This window comes from Ambystoma mexicanum, chromosome 7q (assembly GCF_040938575.1).
Source record: "Ambystoma mexicanum isolate Mex_15411 chromosome 7q, UKY_AmexF1_1, whole genome shotgun sequence".
Classification (NCBI taxonomy): Eukaryota; Metazoa; Chordata; class Amphibia; order Caudata; family Ambystomatidae; genus Ambystoma; species Ambystoma mexicanum.
Window position 1 is genome coordinate 1,011,445,720 of NC_090941.1, and position 15,047 is coordinate 1,011,460,766.

General features: G+C 48.5%; 1 protein-coding gene across 2 annotated transcripts in view; it reads right to left on the reverse strand.

The window, feature by feature from the left end:
* The window catches only part of ATG16L2 (autophagy related 16 like 2), a 920,492-nt gene that overhangs the window by 300,024 nt on the left and 605,421 nt on the right, over nucleotides 1-15,047 (reverse strand). For both annotated transcript variants that reach the window (XM_069640243.1, XM_069640244.1), the window contains exon 13: nucleotides 8,868-8,988. In XM_069640243.1, coding sequence (XP_069496344.1) covers nucleotides 8,868-8,988 — 121 coding nt within the window. The remainder of the gene's footprint in view (nucleotides 1-8,867; nucleotides 8,989-15,047) is intronic.

Consider the following 15,047-nt stretch of genomic DNA (forward strand, 5'->3'; position numbering starts at 1 on the left):
CAGAGATCCTTCTCATCGGGACCCCTGCTCCCTCTTTCCCTCCAACACTCTGGCCACCCTCCATGGGCCCCCTCCACTGACCATCCTGCGAGGCAAAAAACCCTGGTGTCATCTTCGACTCCTCTTTCCTTGTCTCTCCTCACATCATAGACCTTGCCAAGAAGGCCCAGATTAAGCTGCCCTTTTCAGAGGTATTCTCCCTTTCCTCAACATCCCCTAGAAACTCTGTCTCCAGAGCTCTGGTCCTCTCCAGGATGAACTACTGCAACAGTCTCTTCCTCAATCTGCCTACCTCCTCCCTTCGCACACTTCTACTAATCCAGAATAGGACAGCGAGACTTATCCTTGGCCTCAAGTCCAGGGACCATATCTCTCAATCCCTAAAATCGATCCACTGGCTGCCGGTTGCTGCGAGGATCAAGCTCAAGACCCTCTACATCATTCACAAAGCTTTCTGGGGCCTATAACCCCACTACATACAATGCTCCCTCCCTACATACCTCCCTGCTAGAGCCCTTCGGTTCACTAGCACCAACTCTCTGCAGATCAGATGCTTTTCCAAGCAGAGAGTGGAGGCAGGTGCCTCCCTCTGAAATTGCCTCCTCTCAGACTTGAGCCTGATCTCCTTAAGTTCTGGAATCTCCTCAAGACTTTCCTTTTCTCTTCCTCCTTCCCTCTCCCCCTACCCTGCTAATGTCCCCGTCTGGATGTCTGATTGCTCAGAGTAATAAAGAGCACCAGGTAACTCCCCTGCCCCCCTTGCCCGGTCTATCCATGCACATGGCTCCGCTGATGAACTCCCGTGGTCAGCGACCCCCCCCTCCCCTCTATTTTTGCATTTGCCCTCTCGGGCCCCTAACCTCCCGCCTGTCTGGCCTGCACCCTTGGATCCATTCCAGCCACTTACCTCTCACTTAGCATGTGGACCACTTCTCCTGCACTCCACTCTATGCCTTCCGCTGGCCCCATCCACCTGGCCTCGACTGGCACTCTCCTTCTCATGGTCCTTCCACCCTGTTCTGGCACTTCTCCACCCCTCACCTACCCTCTGTACTTCCTGTTACTGCACTTGCATGATCTGAATGCTACATGGCCTATTAGGATCACTTCATGTTTATCCTCCCTGTTCCCCCCCTCCTCTTGCCGTGTTGCACCTCGAAACACTTGTGTATAGGCGCATTACAAATTACCAACAAATAAATACATTTGTGGGGACCTACCTGGGGGCGGGGGGGGCGGGAGGTGTGTGTGTCAGTCATGCATTACTTACCGTAATAGCATTTCTGTTGGTTTTATCTGCTTAGATTGACATGCTCTACAAATACTGGTAACCACAGAGTACTGCATCTTGTCTTTCTCTTTCGAGGGTCGAAAGGGGACGTCGACATGGGCATGCCTGTAACACTAACCCTAACATGACATGTAGTGTACCCAAAATCCCTCGCGCATCGAGGTCCCTCCGATTGTTTTTCTGCCGCGAGCGAGCCTTATGACTATCGCGAGAGTACGGAAAAGACAGAAGAAGTAGTAAGATGTCTATGTTCCTACCATCCGAGAGGGGAGGAAGGGTGGGCGCATATGAATCTAAGCAGATACAACCATCAGAAATGCTATTACGGTAAGTAACGCATGTCATCTGATGCTTGTTAATCTGCTTAGAATCACATGCTGTGCATAGACTATCGAGCAGTACCCGCAGTTGGAGGTGGGATAAGGAACAGCAGTGAAAAGGTGTCTTAGTACTGCTTGTCCCACCTGAGAATCAGACCTAGAGTGAGTGTCTAGGAAATAATGTTTTTTAAAGGTGGGTAAAGAACTCCAGGTTGCCGCTTTGCAAATGGACTCAAGAGGAACATTTGCAATTAATGCTATGGAAGCCCCAGTGCCCCGAGTAGAGTGTGCTCTAGGCTTGAAGGGCAGATCTCTCTTGGCAAGAGTGTAGCAGAGTGTGATGCAACTGACATTCCACCTTGAGATGGCTGATTTAGAGACAGGATCCCCTTCTCTACCACCTGCCACTGAAACGAAAAACGGGTTCGTCTTCAATAGTGGTTTAGTTCTTTCCAAGTAGTACATGACTGCCCAGCGCACATCCAATGTGTGTAGGCTTCTTTCCGCCACATTAGTGGGGTTCTGGAAGAAAATTGGTAGTTCTATTGACTGGTTCACATGGAACGTAGAAATAAATTTGGGCGCAAACCGAGGGTGAGTGCGCAGAACCAATTTAGCTCTGTGAATTGTGACAAAAGGGTCTAGAATTGAAAGGGCCTGTAGTTCACTGACTCTCCTTATCGAAGTGACTGCCACTAGGAAGGCAGTCTTGTAAGTAAGAGCTTTGAGACTTGCCTAATGCATAGGTTCAAAAGGAGACCCCATAAGTCTATTTAATACCACATTTAGGTCCCATCTGGGAGCCAGGTTAGAAATGGGGGATTCATTCTCTTAACCCCTTCCATGAAAGCTATAATAACTGGGATCCTCCACCACAACACCTTCTGATGGGACGTGGTATAGGCTGAGAGTGCAGCTAAGTGAACCTTTAGGGAATTAAAAACCAGACCTGAGTCTAGTAAGTGAGTCAGGTATAACAATATGAGTGGGAGAACAGTCAATGGGATTGACGGTCTTGGAATTGCACCAGATAACATAGTGTTTCCATTTATTGGAATAGCAATGTCTGGTGTTAGGCGTTCTTGTTTCCCTAAGTATAGCCATGCATCCCGGAGGAAGTTGGAGATGCCTGAACTCTATGACCTCAGGAGCCAGGCCGCTAAATTGAGAGTCTGCAGGCATGGATGAAGTATTTCCCCCTTGTCCTGAGATAGCATGTTATAGGGCAAGGCAGTTTCATTGGAGGAGAGAGAGACATCTCCATCAGATGGGAGAATCAGGGTAGCCGTGCCCACATCGGGGCCACCAATATCATGGTGACTCGCTCCTGGTGCATCTTGTGCACAATCTTGTTGAGTAGGGGAGTCAGGGGAAAAGCGTAAACCAATTTCCCTGACCATGTTATCCAGAGACCGTTCCCCTTGGACCGGTTCTGTGGGTACCTGTAGGCGTAATCTGGGCATTGTGAGTTCTCCAGGGTTGCGAACAAGTCGATCTTTGGGTAGTCCCAGTCTGGGAAAACATTGGAGACCGTGTCTTTGTGTAGTCGCCATTCGTACTCTAAGGGCAATGGGAAGTCTCTGAGTTCCCCTGGAACGTGTTGAGACAATAGAAACATCTTGTGTTTGCGAACCCATTTCCAAATGTTCTGTGACAGTTTGAACAGCTCTGGAGAGTGAGTGCCCCCATGCTGGTTCAGGTAGTACATGGCTGTGGTGCCGTCTGTGAGGATCTGTAGTGTCTTTCCCAGCAACTATGGCTGAAAGGCCTTCAGTGCCTTGAATACCGCTAACAGCTCCAACAGATTTATGTGGTTGGATGCTATTGCTGGGGACCAAACGCTGTGCGCCGTCTGTTGAAGGTGGTGAGCCCCTCACCCCCTGAGAGATGAGACCGTCGTGAGAGTGGCTTCTACTGCGGGGGTGGTGAAGGTTTTCCCTTTCAAGGTTTTCCCTCGACCACCACTGCAGAGAGATAACGAGGGCTGCCGAGACAACCACTAGATCGTCCCATTATCCGCTGACCTGACACCACTGGCTGTTGAGCCACTCTTGCATGGGGTGGATGCGCAAACGTGCGTGAGGAACCAAGTAAATGGAGGATGTCATCCTCCCTAACAGTAGCATGGCCTTGCGTACAGTCACCTCTCGACTGGCTACATTACTGAGGGATCTGAAACAGCATGTTTTGAACACTCTCGTTGGAGGGGAAGACAAGGCCGTCTTCTGTCTGAATTAGAGCGCCCAGAAACTACTTGACTTGGCTGGGGTCTAGGCTGGATTTCTTCTAGTTTATGGAGAATCCTAGACTGAATAAGAGGTCTATCGTCTTTTGAGTGTTTGACAGGCATGTTCCGTAGGAGTCCCCTGTTATGAGCCAGTCATCGAGGTAAGGATAAACTGTGATGGATTGCCTGCGCAGGTGTGCTGCTGAAACTGCCAGTACCTTTATAAATACCCTTGGGGCTGAGGCAATACCGAAAGGAAGGACCTTGAACTGATAGTGTCTGTCCTTTATCATGAACCTTAGGTATTTCCTGTGTGCCTGCAACATTGAAAAATGAAAGTATGCATCTTTCATGTCCAATTTTACCATGTGATCCCCCGCGTCAGTAGAGGAATTACCTCTTGCAATGTTACCATTCGAAACTTTTGTGGTTTGACAAATTTGTTCGCTGGGCGCAAGTCTAGCACAGGGCGCATGGTGAGATCCTTTTTGGGTACAAGGAAGTACACTGAATAAATACCCTTGTTTACCTGTAGGAAAGGGACGACTTCGATTGCACCCTTTTCCTGCAGGATCTCGACCTCTTGCAGAAGGATCTTCAGGTGCTCCAGTGTTAGGCGCCTGGATTCTGAAGGTCTGTATCGAGGTGGCCGGCTGAACTCTATACAATCACCCACTGGTCTGTGGTAATCCCCTCCCATGCGTGCAGGAATGATGTTATAAGTCCTCTGACAGGGGAGGCTTGGGAGGGGACCCGGATTTGAGAGTCATTTCTGACTGGAGGCAGGGGAGCTCTGTGGCTGTCGTTGCGACCCCTTCGTTTCCCGCGCCCTTGTCCTCTGGGTGGATATGGGTTTGCAGAGGCAGACCCCTGTCCTGAGGATCAATTTTTGCCTTAGCCGTATTGGTTGTGTGGGGAACGAGAGTAGGATTGCCCATGAAAGGAGTGGCGAGAACTTCCCCCCCGTCAGGGAGCGAAACTCCGGATTCTGTGGGCAGAACCTTGTTGAGGCTGCTTGTACACATGTAAATGCTTGTAACAAAGATGCCAGCAAGGGGTAAAAAACTACAGCCTTATAGAAGGCTTCTGTGCCCTCAATGTAGGAAAAAGACCTCTAGGACTACACTATCCAAGCACCCCTGGGCCAGGAACTACTTGGCCAGGCCCACGTTGGGCGAGGCATGCACGCGCGTGTACATCAAAGCCAAAGCACGGGGCTTGTGCTCGAACACGCGACCTGAGAGCACGTGTTCACCGGAGCTCCAGCTACGGGGATCAGCACGAGGGGCCACGCCCCACCAACCTTCTCCGCAGGCCCCTCGCCGCCATAAGATAAGTCGCGCCGCGCAGGAGGAGGTCCACAACGCTGGGGAATTGCCTACCAGAGCCGCGTTACGGAGCGGGAGACAGAGAACCATTGGAAACAGCAGAGGGGCATGCACAGGGTGTTCAGCCCGGCATCCTAGATCCCCCTGCTTTTCCAAAGCTAAGTCTCTGTCTAAACCTCCTTCGGTGCTATAGACATTAGCGCGGTTATCCCGATTGCGCGTATAACTACAGAGCAACAGCCAGAGCAGTGCATATACTCTGCATACATTAGAATACCGAAGTAGCCACGCGCCGCACACCACGTTCGCCCCGATTTGTGCGACTCAGCAAGTCGCGACCTGTCACGTGCAAATGATTGCACGAACGCTTGCCCAAGGAGGCAAATTAGACTAAACCCTACATCCCGAGGCATAGGTGCTGCGCGGAGCCACGTGCGGCTAGAACCGCGCTGTTAAAGCAAAACAACCATTGCATGCAACTAATACGGAGGCAGGAAGCAAACTCAGAAAGGGGCACTAATCTGGTGCATGTATTATGTGTTGCATATGAGTGTGTGTGTGTGAAGAAACATGCATAGTAATTCCTGCTCTCTTTGCAGCACTGATACTGCTCCATAACCGGACCTGAGAGTGTGCAGGCAGGAGGCCAGCACTCACCCCCAGAGCTACGTGCCTTTCTAATCTTCCATGGTGTTGAGTGCATGTGTGTTAGTGAATGTAATGTAATTGCATTTCATTGTGTTTTCCTGTGTCCCCTTGTCCTACCCACTTCCCCTCTCCTAACCCTCTTTCCGCTTGCCCTCGTAAGCTGAACCCATCCAACCAACGACTCCCTAACCCTCTTTCCCCACTGGGGTCTCGGAGGCATGTGTGGGCTTACGCTTGCAGGCGCCCAGACCGTAGGGGGGATGTTTGCTTCGTGCCACTCCTGGACCTGGAAGTTGGATGCGTGACACCCTCTCTGTTGAAAGGGCCTTTGAGTGATCTGAATCAAAGTCTTTAAAGTCTTGTGCTCCTTCTTGCCCGTTTCCAGTGCCTCATCAACAGCCTTGCCAAATAGGTTTGAGTCTTCCACTGGTTTGTTGATTAACGATGCCTGTGTCTCTGGTTTGAAACCTGAGTTTTTCAACGTGGCGTTTTAAAAGGGTAGCCTGGGCCAAGGTTCACCCTGCCGTCTCAGCAGCATCCAAAGTGTTCTTGAGGATGTTGTGGTTCACCTGCTTACCCTCTGAAACAATCAAAAGCAGACAAGAACACACTGGTTCAGGGACCTCTTGTAGATCCTCCTGCAGTAGGTTCCATTGGACGTCAGAATAACTGGCCAACAGCATGGTATTGTTGGCTATGCGGGTAGAATATGCTGCCGCAGTAGTGATTCTTTTCCCAAGAGCATACAACCTTTTACATTATTTGTCCGGCGGTGCCTCGCCCGTGGACAGGGGAACCCGTGCCCTTTACCTTGTAGTCGTAACCACAAGAGAATCCGGGGTGGCAGGACCCCTAATATATAGGGGGTCAGAAGGTGAGGGGCGAAACGATTTTTCCACCCGTGGGCTTCACAGCCCTGGTCTGAGAGGTTGTTAACAAGGAAGGGGCGATGTGCCTCTTGATGGAATTTAGTAAAGGGATAGCCTGGCTGGTAGGAGGCTTCTCCTTTAATATGTCTTCCACAAAATCTGAATCTAACACCTCCTCTTGCGTGGCTATTTGTAAATGTTCTGCTGCCTTTTTCAGAATGGCGTTGAACGCCATCAGGTCATCTACAAGTGAAGCCTGGCGCAGAGGAGGGGAGGAGGGAGGGTCCAAACATATGGTATCAGGGACCGGAGTATCGCTGGGGGACAGCCAAGGTGGGTCATCCCTCCTGCTGGTCATCCCCCAATCCTGGGTCTGATCAGGGATCATCCTCATGCAAATAAGGGTGAAGGGGCTCTTCTTGATCCGTAAGGTCAAAGACCTGCTCATGAAGAGGGCAGGATGACTTCTGAAATTTGGTCACTGCAGGATAAAGGTAGTCCTCCCTAGGCCTTTTAGGGGTGAACCTCTCAAAGAAGTCCACAAATTTAGCCAACCTGTCCATACACCCTTCACATTTTTCTCTGGCCCATGGGGATGAACCAGAGGGGTCCAGAGGGGGCCAGAGGGGGAAAAGGCTCTTCCTGTGGATTTTCCAGCCAAGGACGCTGAGATTTGTCAAGGAGGGTCCTAGATAAGGGTGGGAGACTTTCAGAATAACCCTACTGCTCCTCCAGGTGTTTAGACTTGTCTTTCAACGTGTCTTTAGACCTGTCCCTTTTGTTTACTATCTGCTGAAACGATCTTAGCAAGACTCTCGCTGATGTTCGGCGTTACCAGTAGGTGTTTAGGCTGTTTAGACGGTTGCGCTATAGATTTCGATGCATCCGGAGCTTTAAGTGTTGACGCGCTCTTAGGAGGCGTCTCGACGGCCTTGTGGGTTTTGGTACTGGCACCCTTACTTGTAGACTGCCCGGACGCATGCCGCTTACACGGTTGTGGGCAGGGCTGCCGATCACGAGAATCGGCGGGTATCGTCGAGGAACTTGACGTACCCGTTGGCGCCTTGGTCCGCTTCGACTGATCTGCCGAGCCAGTACCGAGGGTTGTGTGTTTGGTCTTATAGAAATCGTGTGCGTCCCTGTCGCAGGAGTGTACCTTTCCCATAGCAGGACCATCGTCATGCCTGGTGGGGCCGGGGACGGACGTCGTGGAGTGCGAGTGCTCTATTGTGAGGTCAATGGCAGCCGGATCAGAGCCATGGCCGTTGCTTAGCTCCTCGTTACTCTCGCCGGCTGCTGGGCCTGGGGAGCTACCCTCATCCTGCGACATGGCGTAGGGCGCCCATCGCTTCACTTGACACTCCTTGATCGTCTTAGGAAGTAGGAGTTGCCAGTATTTACAGGATGCCTCATCGTGATTGAGGGCAAGACACTTATTACACTGCTGGTGCTCGTCTTTCCAGGGGTATTTTCCTTTACAGGAAGGTCAAAATTTAAATGGTGTCCTGTCCATAGCTTAGGTGTGTGAAAGCGACGGCAAGACCAAAAGGGCAAAGAGAGGGGAGAAGGAAAGACCTTCTTGAAAAGAACAAAAACCTTCAGACCCCACTCTCCCTACTGTACAGACCGGCCAGAAGGCCCGGTCACGCCTTCGGCAGCGCAGACCCGAGAACCAGCTGTCGAAGTTTGTTCTTTGCTGTCTTCGGCGGCAGTTAGGAAGTAGTCGTCAAAAAAGGGGACGAATAATAAATAAACGACCAGAGGTCGGGAAATATAACCATTTTGCAATAAGTAGGAGAACGGCATAAAAAGACCAGCTAGCTGGGCGGAAAAAACAATCTGAGGGACCTCGACGCATGAGGGATTTTGGGTACACTACACGTCACATTAGGTTTAGTGTTACAGGCACGCCCATGTCGACGTCCCCTTTCGATGCTCGAAAGACAAGATACAATACTCTGCGGTTACCACTAAATGTCGGACTATATGCACAGCGTTTGATTCTAAACAGATTAAGAAGCATCAGAAATAGTAGATTATTGTTCAAGTCATTCTATTTCAGAACACACATTTCTAGAGTATTTTTGCTTTTTATTCAACTCCAGTAAATTCATTTAGAAGAAAATCTTGGAAGGGTATTCATTGCAAACAGCAAATGACAAAACAAATGTATCAAGTCCTTACAGGCGCCTCTGTTCAGGTCCCACTCCTTCACCGTCCTGTCCAAACTGCATGTCACGGCTCGATGTAGCATCGACGTGAACTTGGCCGCAGTGACTTTCCCCGTGTGTCCTGTGAGCGAGTCCTAGACAGTGAAAGAGGCTAACATGTGAGACGGTGCCACAGGGACTGCATTCCTTCAGCTTAGAACCAACCTGCGACACCTCGGTTTGTACAAAGCATAGACTTTGGCATCAGAGGCAGCAGAGCGGCACAATAGAGCTGACAGGTCTGAGACTTTGAGACAGGCAGGGGTAAACACTCCATAGTGGTATGCTCCATCTCCCTGCTCCCTCAACGCCTGGTATTCCTGCAGAGCTGCTTTGCATGATCAGTACATTTAATAATCAACAGTAACATGTGAGATTATGATAATTCATTCGTACAATTATGTCACAAACTATCATCCCAAATACATTACATACATGATGACACAATGTAAAACAATGGTCTAACAGTGACCTAAATAATAAAGGAAAATGCATCCATCTATGCTGGAAAACCACCACCTACACAAAGTACACTGTAATCACCATTGACCCTAGGGCGGGGTGGGGGGGAATATTTAATGACTCTCTGAAATGGATTTGGTTGAAAAATATCCCCATGGGGGTTTTGTTTGATATATATCCTTTTCTATTACCTTTGAGATATTATCAACATTGGCAAACCTCATGGTTTACATTTGTGTTTTTATATAAACGCTGCAGCAGATAGTTTATTGACCTCCAAAGAAATGTGCAGCATGACAAGGGTGTATGCCCACTACCTCAAGCTGGGAGTTCGATAAACATTTAAAAAGCTATGCAGTTGTTCCTGTTTACATGCCAATTCCCTGGTACTCGATCCGTCTCTTTGATGTTGTCTTCCTGCCATACATTGTGTTATGTATTCTATGTCAAGACACAGAGGCTCATATTATGCCTTCTTCTTTAATGAGACGCATTTATAACAATAAACATTCAACAGTATATCAAAAAGAACTAAACTTTCTGGGACAATGTAGTCTTTGAATTTAAAACTCTATGCCCTCAGGTATGTCACAAGTAAGAGCCCACCAATCACGGCTCTCCTGTACCATCACTTCAACGACCCTCCTCACAACAGCTTCTTTCATTGCTGCTCGGGCAGCAGATAAGTACTCTCTATTTGTCTTTGGCATTCCGCGTTAGTATTAGAAATTGCTACAGCACTAGTAGATACTGTGCATATTGGCGTTCCATACCTTTGGTATACGTTAGGTTTGATCATCTTTGCAGCGCATAGCTGCAAGGCGCGGCACACGGGGAACTGAAACACTGACGCACTTGGAAACTTCCCTGTCAGTTCTATTAGAACACCCTAGTGGTGTTTCTGGAAAGCTGATTGGTCAATCTGCGGGCTATACGCACTGATATAGCCCGCAGATTGATTACAGCCTGCAAATCGGGTGTTTGCAAAGCAAGCAGCTTCAACGTTGCATTCTGCAACGTTGAAGCTGCTTGTTTTGGTGTATATTAAAGTGTTCATATACACCCGTGGTACAGATAAACACTTTCATACACACCAAAGTAAGCAGCTTCAACATTGCAGAATACAACGTGGAAGCTGCTTGCTTTGGTGAATATGAAGGTGTTCATATACAACACTGTATATGAAGACTTTGACAGGCCGGTAGTGGCAAAGCTGGGCGAACTAGGTTTGAGGATGATCGTATACCTCGACGATCTATGCCTCGTGGCGCAGGATCCGAATATGCTGCAGGGCTCCTGGAATCTCTGGGTTTTCTCGTCTACTGGGAGAAGCCCGAGATAAACCCCCAGCAGAGAATGGAGTTCCTAGGGTTTATCATAGACTCCCAGATGGGGACGCTGAGCTTACCGCTTAAGGAGTCAACGACATAAATAAGGAAATCCTAGCCAGAGATCAAATTTCTCTCAGAGAACTAACTAGCAAGGGTAGTGGGGCGGCTAGCCTCGTCTATCCAAGTAATCTTGCCAGGACCCCTTCACTATCATCCCCTCCAACGCCTCAAGATCCAGCCCCTCAGACGAGGATGGTCATACGATCGACTGGTGCCATGTCGAGGAGGCCAGGACAGAGCTCAACTGGTGGCTCCGACACATGGATGTGTGGCATGGGAGGGCCATCTTTGGCTCGGCCCCGGGCTTTCTCAGAGTTGGCTGCCAGCCTCAGAGGCTGGGGTGCCCGCTGCAGGGAGCTGTCGCCAGGGGGCGGCAGTCCTTGGAGGAGTGCAGGTGTCGCATCAATTGCCTGGAGCTGCTAGCAGGCTCCTCTGCAATCGGGTACCTGTAGCAGGACAAAGTGCAGTGTTGCTTTCTTCTGAAAATGGACAACATTTCGTCAGTCTTATACATCAACCGCATATGTGGGATGAAGCCCAGGTGGTTAGCAGAGCTGGCCAAGGAGTTTTGGTACTTCTGCTTGGAGAGGGGCCTCAGTGTCACAGCGGAGTACCTCCCAGGAGTTTCCAATCAAGTGGCGGACTGGAATTCCCAACACCTCAAGGACTCCAGCGATTGGAAACTGAACAGTTCCGTTTTACGAGCTATCATGCAGCGAACGGGTCGTTGTAAAACTTACCCGGTTGCTTCCGGACTAAACAGCCAGTTGGACTGGTTCTTCAGCTAGAGACCGGATACGGAGACAGCAGCCATGGGGGCTTTCATGCAGCAATGGGATCAGCAGAGGAACTACGCCTTGCCCGCCTTTGCCATGATTGCGAGGCAGCAGCAGGCGAGTCAAGCGTGGTTCCCGGGTCTACTGAAGCTAGCCTGTGACACCCCGATTCTTCTACCGGACCTTCCGGACATACTATTGGACCCAGCAGTGCTTAAGAACCCACTGGTAAGGTTAGGGACCCTGTGACTAGTGGCCTGGGTGATTTCAGGGGTACCTGGTGAAAGCAAGGCCTATCAAGAGAAGCTGAGTGCTTCATTAGAGACTCCTTGGCTATCAAGACAGCCAAGTCCGACAGGTCAATTTGGCACAGATGGCAGTGGATGTGGTGCACGTAGTGAACATTCTAGCTAGTATCGCTGTGCAAGGCAAAGCTTACCAGATGGTGTACACGTTCAGGTCAGCCATCTCCGTGGGGCACGAGCAGATTAACAATGCCCCCATTCGCCGAGTAAAGACCTTGAGTCCAGTTGCTCAAGAGAAAGAGCTATCCGGCCTCCAGCACCGGAATACTCACGTATGTGGGATGTAAACGGCCCCCAGCTTTTCCCGAGTTGTCCGGACAACGATGCCCTGACCAGGAAGGCCCTTTCAGCCAAGTTAGCGATGCTACTCTGCTTGGTAGCCTGGAAGAGAGGGCCAGACATAGGGGCGCTGGAAATAAACAGCAAATAATTTTTTTACGGAGGGAGACACTTTTCACATTAGAGGGAGGACAAAAACCTCCATCAGGATGGCTACCTTTCTGGCTTTGCCGCAGCAGCCAAAGCTCCGTCCTTTCCAGAGCAGCCAAAGCTCTGTCCAGTCAGGAGCCTGAAAGAGTACGAGAAGCAGACTGCACATGTCAGGCCTGCAGGAGAGTGTAGAGTTTTCACTGCACTGCGTAAGCCATTCAGAGCAGTATCCACGGCCACCGTAGCCAGGTGGGTGTGATGGGTTATGCAGGGGGCAGGAATAGACATCTCATGCTTTGGGGCGCATTCCGCGTGAGGAGCATTGGCACTGAAAGCTTTTGCCAGCAAGTCTCATTTGCAAGACATCCTCAAGGCTGCAGACTGGTCGAGCAAGACTACTTTTAAGACTTTCTATTCTAAGCCTGTCGACCAGGTGGCTTTGTTGATGGTAAGTAAGCTTTAAACAAGCATAATCCGACCCTCTGGGTCTTGACATAGAATTCAGATTTTCCTTACTAACATGCAGGAAAGTAATAATTCTATTAAAGACAGAGAGGCAAAGTATTATCCCAGCTGTTCAATCACTTTCTCCGTAGGAAGGCACAGTAGGGCGGGAAGCAGAGCGACTGCAAGTGCAAGAAGCGAGGACAGGAAGCAGCGCAGTGCAGCCATAGCTGTGATTGCCCACCCACAGTTAGCCTGAATTTGGTTGTGGTTTTGTTCCTTATTTCATCAGTGCAGGGGCAGATACTAAGCAGAAGGTCTCCCAAACGACCTCAGGGATAAATCCACATAACGGTGGCAGAAGATTGGATATTCCAGAACAGTGTTTACATTCGCAGTTCAGGTTTTGTTCGGACAGCAGTTAAAGCAAACTGTCTCCTCAGGGGGCTGCAGAGAGTCAGCACGAAAGAGGAAGTTGTGAGGAGGGACGGTAAAGTGATGGGACAGGAGAGCCGTAATTGGTGGACTATTGCACGTGAGTTTTAAATTTCAAAGACTACATTGTCCCAGAAATGTTAGTTCTTGTTGATATACTGTTGAATGTTTGTTATAAATGCGGCTCAAGCTTTCAGTAAAGAAGGAGAAAGCATAATACTTTGCCTCTGTGTCTTTAATACAATTTTGACTTTCCTGCACGTTAGTAGGAACATCTGATTAGCACCCTGGGATGGGGTGCTGCCCAATTAGGATGCTCGGAATGCAGGCTGTATTGTAAGGTACAAGTCGGCGTTCTGAGCACAATGGTTAGCCAGCATCCCCCCTTCCCTTCTCTGCGCCCTAAGCACCCGTGTAGTTTCCTACACAGGTGGTAATGCTGTCTTTTTTCAATAAACAGAAAATAATAAAAATTACCTTTACACCACAGCCCGGCATTGCGCAGTGCTGGTTTCCTCAAAGTCTGTTGTCAATGATGATGACTTTAGTCATCAAAATTGGAAACGGGCTTCGGAGCACACCGGCACTGGGCCGTTTATTGTGTCGTCCGCCCACCCCTGCACAAATTATCAGCATTAGAACCGGCGTAGGGAACTCCCCAATGCTGCAGACTGGGTTAAATAAACACTGGAGTTTTAGATCTCAAAGGTATCCAAGAACTGTAAAGCATTATAAATGTCATTCCTGGTCCCGTTTAGGCATCTTTTGTTAAACTACTTTCTCTTTTACGATGCATTGCCTTTTGTTTAATTGAGTATTATTTTGTTATTTGCTATGTTCAGTGCAAGTGTGCGTTGCTTGGATGCAACTTTGGTGCTATGTTGATAAAAAATAAAATGTTAGCAGTGTCTTTAAATCCCTAATGCAAAAACCAAATAAAATTGAATTTGCTTCACAAAACAACACAATGCCAGTCGGCACTCTGTTTTGTCAGGTTGTAAGTGACTTCAATCCAGAAATCCAACTAGTCAATGCCTAGTCTGGGATGCCCAATGGAAGCCCTTATTAATATATTTTTATATCAAATTCTTTGAATCTGGATGATAAACCCTTATATAACGTCCCTCTCTTTGACTCCCCCTGACCTCACTGAGCCAAGAAGTAAGTTTGTTTTGCAAATTATAATATTTGAGGAATAAAACAATATATATCACACTGTTATGAATAAATTAATATTTGATAGCACACTTATGAATATAATAGTGATCAACAATGGATAATATTACAATAGCACAATTCTTTGATCACTTAGGAGTTGGTATAGAAAGAATAAGGTAGCAGAGAATGCTTTGTATGGTTTCAAGGCAATGCAAGATGGGAAAGAATGCAACACAGAAATAAACTTGATATGAATTAAATCAGAAGATAATATAATCACTTTTTCGCCTGTGACTACTCACTCCCACCCAATGCAATATGGAGAGATGGAAAGGAAGGCAGACAGGTTACCAGAATACAATCAAAGGCAGTTCAGTGCCAGTTCCCCCAAGCAAGCTTAGAGAAAACTGGGATGATTTTAAAACACAGGCCAAATGCTTTGAAATGTGGTTGCAATGGATGAGAAAATATGCTAAAAATGATTTTAATTCACTAAAGGAGATTCAGGATAAGTGATAGCTGAAAACGAATTTCAGCAGTGGAAAGCAAGAAGCAGCTATTTTTACAAGTGGTGAAATTAAGCTAATTTTCAATTTGCGGCACTTTTTCAGAGTGCATAAAGTGCGATTACGGAAAAACTATAAGGAGTTGGAATGTCGTTTTGGGTTTGTTGGACAGCATAGGATCTTAGCTTTAAAATGACAATAAATCTCGCTTCTAGAACGTGCGGTTCAAAAGATAGACATTTTTGTGG